At 39.7% G+C, this 9,034-nt stretch overlaps 1 protein-coding gene across 1 annotated transcript; it reads left to right on the forward strand.

Annotated features, from left to right (window-relative positions):
- The first annotated feature begins 3,335 nt into the window (after window positions 1-3,335).
- Window positions 3,336-3,842, forward strand: LOC117173679 (activity-regulated cytoskeleton-associated protein-like). Its single transcript, XM_033362320.1, has one exon. The coding sequence runs from the start codon at window positions 3,336-3,338 to the stop codon at window positions 3,840-3,842; it is 507 nt and encodes a 168-aa protein (XP_033218211.1).
- The last annotated feature ends 5,192 nt before the right edge of the window (window positions 3,843-9,034 follow it).

Genomic DNA, 9,034 nt, shown 5'->3' on the forward strand with positions numbered 1-9,034 from the left:
AAAATTTATTTTTTATGGTGAAAATTTCACGATTTGGTTAAATCTTCAACTGTTTTTTTTTTGGAAAACTCGTCTCTTTTACTAAAATGTCCATCTATTTGGTTGTTCATGTACATGTTTGGTTCAGAATTAATTTTTTAGTTTAAAAATTAGTTTTTTTGTTATGTTGAAACTTCATCTCTTTTGGATAGAAAATCTGTTTTCGTTAAAAGTTCAACTATATTGTTGAAGATGCAATATATTTTGGCTTGAAATCTTAGGAGTTTAAACCCTCACAGCAATAGGATATAACGGGATATCCCATTTATCTCCCAAGTTGGCCCAAGGATATCCCAGGGATAACCCGTGCGATATCCTGCAAGGCGGAAAATTGGATATCCCAGGGATAACCCTAGGATATCCAGGGTAACCCTGGGACATTTACGGAATATTCAAATGTCCCAAGTAGGATATAGAAAATTAATTTATATTCTGCTTGGGACATTTGTATATCCCGTAAACATCTCAGGGTTACCCTCAATATCCTGAGGTTATCCCTGGGATATCCAAATTTCCGCCTTGTGTGATATCCAATGAGTTATACCTGGAATATCCTTGGGACAACCTGGGAAATAAATGGGATATCCCTGTATATCCTATTGCTATGAGGGAAGTGCCTCGTATTGATTTCAACATTTTTATATACATTAATTTCATTAAAAAGAATTTATAAACTTAAAATTTGTCTTTAGCCAAGGATTACGTGACTTTTGGGAGAGGAGTGGAGAAGTGAAAAATCCCAAAATGGTAATGTACTTTATGGATGGCCCATAACTGGAAAAATTTGTATAGCGTAAACCGTAAATGGTGGGTCAAAATAGTATATGCGGTACTCAAAACTCAAAAATGACATTCATTTCTATCTATCTCTTACGGTTAATGAGATAATTGTTTTTAAAAATTACAATAAAGGAAGGTTTACCTCAGGTACCAATGGAGCATTCCCAACCGGCGGAAATTTTACACGTTCCGGAAAGGTTCTGCTGGAACGTTCCAGACCGTTTTATGCTATTAGGGTAAGTGTAAAATTGCCTCATTCGATGATGATTCGGTTTCGAATGTTTTTGAAACATTTGATGAGTACAATCATTATTATTGAAATTTTGCAACTTCTTTCACCAAGTTTGAAACCAGGGTTAAATTTACGGTGAAAATTCTCAAAATATTTTAACAATTGATAAAAATTCTATGAAGACTTAGTTTTAAAATAAGTAAAAAGACTTTACAGAATGTTCATTATTTCTTGAGTTATTCGAATTTAAAAAAAAATGGTACCTCGACGTTTTTTTATACTTTTTTATTTTATTAAACTGACATTTTGCCTCCAATTTGGGCTTATTAGAAGCTGAACTATATTACCTTTAGATTGATTAAAAGGAAAAAAGTTTATTGCTATTATAATAAAAATGAAGGCTGATGGAGCGGTGTACAGAAAATGTCGAAACCTGTAGGGTTGCTGCTGAATTCTCCACTACGCCTTTATCTCTAAAGATGAAGGTTTTAGAAAGGCACTTTGCAGTTTGCTATACCACGGAAGCGTTTTAGCTGTGGAATGAGTTTGGCCTAATATATGCTTTTTCGAAATGAAATAAAATATCTTGTTAAAAGCAAAAATGGAAAATTGTAAAAATGAGAGGAAGAAGGCGCGTACAAGGCTGAATAATGCTGTCACATGGAGGTCAAAAGAGAAACCAACACTTTTATAATAATTTGTTCGGAACGGGAGTGGCACCGCACCTGCATTAACGGCAATAAGTACACTTTTCTTTTCATCAAATTTGCTACGTTGCACATAAAGACCGAATTCGGCGCGAAAAACACCTATAAAGCGATCAGTTGTGGACAGTGTTGTATGAACAATTTCTAGATAATAACCAATCATGTGACTTCCACAGTGCCCGTCTTACTCAGCTTCCTACAGAGAAAACATTATAAGGTGATACGGGTCAATTTCCGAGTTCGAGGATAGACGCTTTTCTCCGGTCAAACCACCCGCTTCTCTAAGAAATCGCCAACAGGTCGATTCCGAAACTCCTGCTCGAGGCAGGCCCCCACCTCTCCGAGTTCGTCGGCCATGCCGCGCGCCGGAAACAGTTATGTACTTCCCCGAGACACTGCGGTCTCGTCGAACTCCGCCCCCACCTTCTTCACGGTCTCATCTTGACCTACTCCGGAGGTATCGTCGTCTTTCGGCACGGACTGCTATCGCTAAACGCCGACTTGTATGATACCCTCGTTTCGACCTCTTTCCCAAAACGCGCCTTAGCGGACACGCCGCTTTCGTTCCTGAGGCGGTGCCCGATCGCTCCATTCCTACCGCATATTCGCAATATACCGCGTATTCGCAAAGAGCGTAATTTCATCATTGCTTACTACTTTCGGTAGGTTCCCAAGGACTCCAGCGAGTGCGAAACCCTAGGTTTCCACCTCACTCCTTAATCAGACTATAATTTTATCAGCAGTTCCTTCGTACAGCCCCCCCCCCCCCGCTCTACGGTCTATACTTAAACTCGAAAATTAAACCGTATCAATTGGCTGGTCAATCGTGGGGCTCAAAGATTGTTGATCAGATAAAATTTGTGCTTTTGTTTTATAAATTCTAAGTATTCAGAGTGAAATTCCCACCCCCATAATGTCGCGTGCTTCTTCGACAAGAACTTGTCTAGACACCCTAAAAACTTCACGGTTACCCGTGCGAGTTTCTAGGCGAAAAAATTTACTCGTGAAAGCACCCGCGAAGCGCGGTAGATTGTCTAATAAGGGAACTAAAGGCGCAGGTTCTGATACTGCGAACGGAAAATCTAACAGTTCCATGAACTCGGTTCCAAACCGACAGCGGTCGCGATCGCTGAGCAATCAGCGAAAAAATTTTGCTCCGACGGTACTTTAGTCGAGTATCAGGACTCCCTCATTCTTATCGCCGGAAACGGCGAAAATAATCGTTCTGCAGTTATTCCCGACCGGGCTGAAAATCCTAGTTCAGCCGGTGAGCAGCTGCTGCCAACTTTTCTTACTTCCGGGAGTAAAGAACACTCGGTGGCGCCCAATTTAAATTCATCACTAAACATGGCTTCTAGGCTACCATTTACAAATGGCGGGCAGTCGACTATTGCCTCTCGTTGCCGCTTTAAGCAACCTCACGTTCACAGATTGGTTAGGTTTGATTCAAGCTTTTAAAGCTGTCACTCCTCCATTTCCGGAATATTCCGGAAATGATAATGAAGATCCGCAACGCTTTTTATACGTGTGAAGAAGATTTCAGTCCATCCATCATCAATCCGTCTACTTAAACTCGAATGGTGGGAAAGGGCCTGAAAGGTCGAGCCGAAAAGTGGTGGGCGCAATACAAAGGTTTATCTCTGCCGTGGGATCAATTTAAAGAACGCCTAACAAATAGATTCGCCGGCAGATTAGCAAAAATGCAGTTGCAATCGGCCCTATTTTCTTTGAAGCAGGGCGATAAAGAAGCTGTCGGCAGTTTTCTGCAGCGAAAGTATCTTCTCGCTAAACGACTCCGTCCAGAGATGGCTGAAGGGCAATTGACATCGCTTTTGCTAGAGTTAATTAAACCCACATTAAAAATGTTGGTACGTGCCAGTCTACCAACTACTTTCGCAGAACTTTTTGAGCATGCAGTACAAGCTGAGCAAGATGAGGCTGACTGCGCACCCAAAAAGGAGGCACCGAAATCAGAGGCATCCAAACCCTCAGATCTAGCTGGCAACGCCGATATTAATGCCGAGCCTAAGCCCCCACGCTACCCTCGTCATTACTGCCAAGGATTTCACTTTCACCGTGACTGACCCGTCAGAAGGTCTCAACGCGAAAACGACTGTTCGGGAAACTGGCGCACAGCGGCGGCTCCACCAGAGGATGCCATCGTGCCAAAAGTATCTCCGGCAGGACCCCACCCCTAAACACCACGTTGACGGATCCACACTGCATAACATGGGTCCGCGTTGACCTCAATGATCGCGAGGTTGTCGCGCTTTTGGACCCCGCGGCTTCGGACAATTTTGTCCATGTATTCCTTGTTACGCAAACCAAACTGGCTTCAGTCAAACCCAGCCCCCCTTACGCTGAACTCGGTGCACGTGGTGCATATATACCCTTAATTGGCACGATTCAACTTTCCCCCAATAGGTCACGATAGGTACAATTTAACTTATCCCACATAGGTCCATGATGGACCCAGGTAGTCGTTTTTTTTTTAACTTGAAGGAAATAAATTTTGGATTTAGTGTTCCGAGTAGGTCCCGAATCGACCTGGATAAACATACTCTATAGGACTTATTTCTATTTCCCCAGGTGAACTCCCAGATAGGTCCCGGATAGACCCGGTTAAACACATCTTTTGAACTTAGAGGGCTCAAAAATAAGTCCCGGATAAACATACACTGTAGGACTCTGTTCTTTTTTCAACGGTAAATTCTCAGATATGTAACGAATACGTCCCGGATAGACCCCGTTAAACATAAACAGTAGGACCTGTTTCGTTTTTCAACGGTAAACTCCCAGATATTTCCCGCATAGACGCTTCTTTTGAACTTAAAGGGGTCCTACATAGACCCGGGTAAACATCAAGTTTTTCTTTTTTCAACTTTAATCTCCCAGATAAATCCCGGATACACGCTTCTTCTGAACTTAGAGGAAATTAATGTTTGTTTTTATGTCCCAAATAGATCCCGGATGGACACGGGTAGCTGATCGTTTTTAATTAGACAAAATTAATTTCTGGTTCCGCGTCTCGGATATATACCGGATAGACCCGGATAGACGATCACTATAGTCTTTATTAAAATATAGTATAGAGCACGGATAGTTCCGGATGTGAGACTTATCTGGTTTTTATCAGGGTCGTGTCCGGTTTCTATCGGATCCTATCCGGCATTTTAAACAGGACACGCACTCAGTTTTGCTGTGTCGACAATTTTATAGGATCTGATACTTTATAATGTCCGCAATTTTATTTTGGGAATTATCTATTCTCAAGAATTATCAAATTTGGTAAAATAAGTCAGAATTTTGCAGTTCGAGGGAATGCTGGAAATCAAATATATTGATCATGAGACCTAGAATCTTAAAGGTAGGTACAAAGTTGTCACCTGCATTATAGTGCCTGTCAGACACTTCAAAAGGCAGGTCCAATAAAGTAGTAAATATATGAACTAGATGTTGGTGCGTAAAAGTGAACTTTTTCCACTAAAAGTTGTTGATTTTATCTGTCCCAGGAGCTGAAAAGTGTTTAGTCCTAGCGATAACTTTCTTCATTTCATCAGCAGTAATCATTTGACACACCTTTTCTGGACGCAGCAACAGTTGTCTCAGCCAAAAGTTACGAAACAGTGAGATATTTAAAGCGTCTTCATCGAGTTTATGAGTATCTCCATATAATTCTTCCCACAAGACTCGACTAGGCGAATTTTTGACGGCACATGACGTTTTGATGAAAAGACGAGAAAGTTGAGTAGAAAAGGTTGAATTTTCATGAATCCACTCTACTGGCCTTGCAAGATTTGCTTTCCGTAAGTTTCAAACAAGTGCCCTGAGTTTTGGAGTTAACTTTTTACTTAATTTTATGTAGCTCATCACGCACTGAACATTTGATGCATGCAGTCTAGCCGTTTTAATTTTAAACAGAATCTGTGCAATACGCTTGTGAGTCTTGCTCAGGTGTACTGAAGTATCATTACTTCTATTTTCGCTAAGCAGGGAGTCCGTCTTTTCGTAAACTACACAGTTCAGATTCCAGAGATCAACATCTTCAGGGAGCAAATCAGGGAAAGCAGCATTAGTTTCAGATAATTTGTCCATCCTGAGAAAAATCTTTTGGTGGATTTTTGATCTCCTATTTCTCATGTTGGCATTATCTGCTATCTGAAACAGTGGCCTTGCTGGACCGATTGGTATGTTCTCCAGAGGATTTTACCCTTCTTCTCGATAAAGACCTTCATATCACCCTTTTTGTAAAAAGGATACCTGATATCTTAAATACTGGGGTGTTTTATGAAGATATTCCGGGTGCATATTGACCCACAGTTCATGCATCTATTGCCACTACCAACTGAACCATGGCCTCCATCCGAGAGAGGCCTATTGTGGGTGGCACTGCGCGATACTGGTGACGTAACCGCATCATTCGTTGCATTGGGGAGTTAGCCAAATGTAACGTGGCTGACTGCAAGAGCCGGAAATCTCGGGCAATGGGCTCACTCGGCGGGGAGGGGATTTATCCGAGGAAGGGGTTATAGAATTTTTAGATTGAACTAGAATTCTCGTGTCATTTATTTAAGTAACACATTTGTTCCGCAACACTGCTCCGATCCAGGTTGCTCATCAACCTCTCTAGCAATCACCCCAAGTGAAGATCCTCACATGTGAGATTCTCCACTTGGGTCCATTATTATCCAATGTCTTTTGTTGCAGGCGTCATTCACTCTAGTGACACTCTTTTTATTAACACATTCTAACCATTCTTTCCGCGGTCTGTCTCTAAGCATGCTGCCATTTACTTTACCTTTATACACTTGTTCCATTAGTCGTTTGTTTGGCATTCTCTCAAAATGCCCGAACTACCTTAACCGATTTCTTTCCCATGTATCAACTAGTCTCTTCTGCACCACATTCTTTGAGAAGAATCTCGTTACTTACCTTGTCCATCAGAGTTTTCCCACATATTTTGCTTGCAAATATAGAGAGTCATCCATTGACTTCGTACTATTTCAGAACTTTTCAAAGTTTACTTCTATACTTATTTACTTAAGCTAAAAACTTGATCCGCACATCACCTTCCTGGTATAAACCCACTTTGGACTTCACAAATCTTTTCTTCTGTTACTTTCATTATTCTACGAATAAGTGTTTTTGAGTATATTTTACTTATGCTACTTAATAAGCTGATGCTTCTGTCATTATTGCAGTCGTCATCTCCCTTTCTTTTGTATATTGGTACGATAATCGCGTTTTTCCAATCGTTTGGGACTTCTCCCATCTCGATACATAAATTTATCAATTCGCACAGTCTATATAGTATGTACTTGCCACCGTGTTTAAGCATTTCCGCGTTAATACAGTCTACCCCGGGAGCATTGCCGTTTTTCAAGTTCTCAATTACATTCCTAACCTTAGTGACAAATACTTTCTTAAGTAAGTTTTCTAACGCATCGTGTTCTACATCGCAGTTGTGGTATCCTAAAAGTTCATCTCCGAATAGTCCCCTAAAATAGTCTCTCAAAGCGTCTAGTATCCCGTCTGCATCATATAGCATTTCCCCTTCATAGTTTCTCATGTTGAAAAATTCTGTCCTTTTTTCCCTTTATTTTTTTTTATCAAGCAGTTTCTTGTTTCTTTTGACATCATTTTGTATTTTTTTTCTTCTGTTCTAATTTTATCTTTACTTCGTTTAACTAGTCGTTTGAGAATCCTCTTTTTGTGTCTGTAATCGTTTTTACGTTTATCTCTTTCTCAATCGCTAAGACCTGCGATGTTTAAAGTTCTCATGTACGCTTTTTTTTGCTTTTTGGGCATCTCTTTTTTCTCTATCCCTGGTCTGAGATTATTTTAGAGACGAGAGGGTAATGATGATTATTGCCCTTTAGGCCAGATTTATTTATTTAAATTTTCACCTAAAAATCGGAAATTTTTAATTTATTACATTGAAAATTAAAATAAACAATACCAAAAAAAGATTGCAGTAATATGATTCTATTTTTTGAAACTGTACAATTTCAAGCTTTGCAGTTCGAAATTGCTTTATATTTACATCTCAATTTATAAAACTCAAAACTGACTATCAAGGCTGTTAATATGAAATTTGGGAATATTTAATAGTGAAATGGTCTTGTCATTTCAAATAATTATTTGAATTTGAAACTACAGTATTGTGAAATTAAAAATTTTAAACTTCCAAGAATAAATCTAAGAATTGATTTAAGAAAAAACTTCAGTTTGAAGGCTTCAGATTATATTGTTTTAGAATAGGGAATTCAACGCTATAATTTTGAATTAAAATTATAGATATTTCAAGGACGATAAATATATTATTAATAAGTGTGATGTCGCGTACTATCAAGTGACATTCAAAACGACTAGATAGATTTTTTAACTACAAAATGTGATTACTGTCAACAACCAAAAATAACTGTCATTTTCACCGTTCAAAATTACAGAATTGTAAGAATTGCGAGAAACATTATAAACCTTTCAAAAAGTAAATAACGTACGAATTATGAGATACAGGGAAATCTCCAGGTGCAATATTTCTCTTCAGGCAATGTATAATCTGCAATGTATTTATAACGAAATAATCTCGAATACAGTCTACATGGCCGAAAATAAAACAGGTCCTCTTCTAAAAATAGTCAGAAACTGGCCGCAACTGCGGTTCCACGACTATAAATCTCATGCCATCAAGGCGGGCGCGGACTTCTGAATCTCCATTCTCTTCACAACCAATGTGTTCTAAGTATAGCTTAAATCGTTGCGGAGCAGTCGGCCGATACACGTGGTCTAAATTTTAACATCAGACATGAGTGATGTGAGTTACTGCATCTAGGTGCCGTACTTCTAAGGGCCTCATTAAATAAAGTAGAAGTTGGATACTTCCTCAAATAGATCCTCGACTAGAAAATGCACGGAAACTTTGACAGAAATTTAGAAGATCAGCCCTTTTCGAAGGAGGTAACTTTTGCTTTCCTCGGGTCATCCGGACTTAATTCAGACACAGAGTTATAAATTTTGAAGACCCACAGAGCGGTGTAACTTCCACCTTAACACACTTCGACCGCATTTTACACCAAGAAGTTCCCAGTGATAAGTGCAGAGCATGCCACGCATACGCTGAGTACCTAGAACACATACTACCAATTATACACATACTATCAAGTATTGTTCCCACTCTCGCGGGAACAAAGTATCTCTAGACAGAATGTGGCCCTAAGAATGCTTTACTACCATCTTTGCCGCTCTTACAGTGTTGCACGCAACCCTATTTGGA

The sequence above is a fragment of the Belonocnema kinseyi genome, chromosome 5 (genome assembly GCF_010883055.1).
Source record: "Belonocnema kinseyi isolate 2016_QV_RU_SX_M_011 chromosome 5, B_treatae_v1, whole genome shotgun sequence".
Taxonomy (NCBI): Eukaryota; Metazoa; Arthropoda; class Insecta; order Hymenoptera; family Cynipidae; genus Belonocnema; species Belonocnema kinseyi.

Excerpts from the sequence above, each read along its gene's own strand:
- LOC117173679 (XM_033362320.1), top strand. The coding sequence starts at position 3,336 with ATGGTGGGAAAGGGCCTGAAAGGTCGAGCCGAAAAGTGGTGGGCGCAA.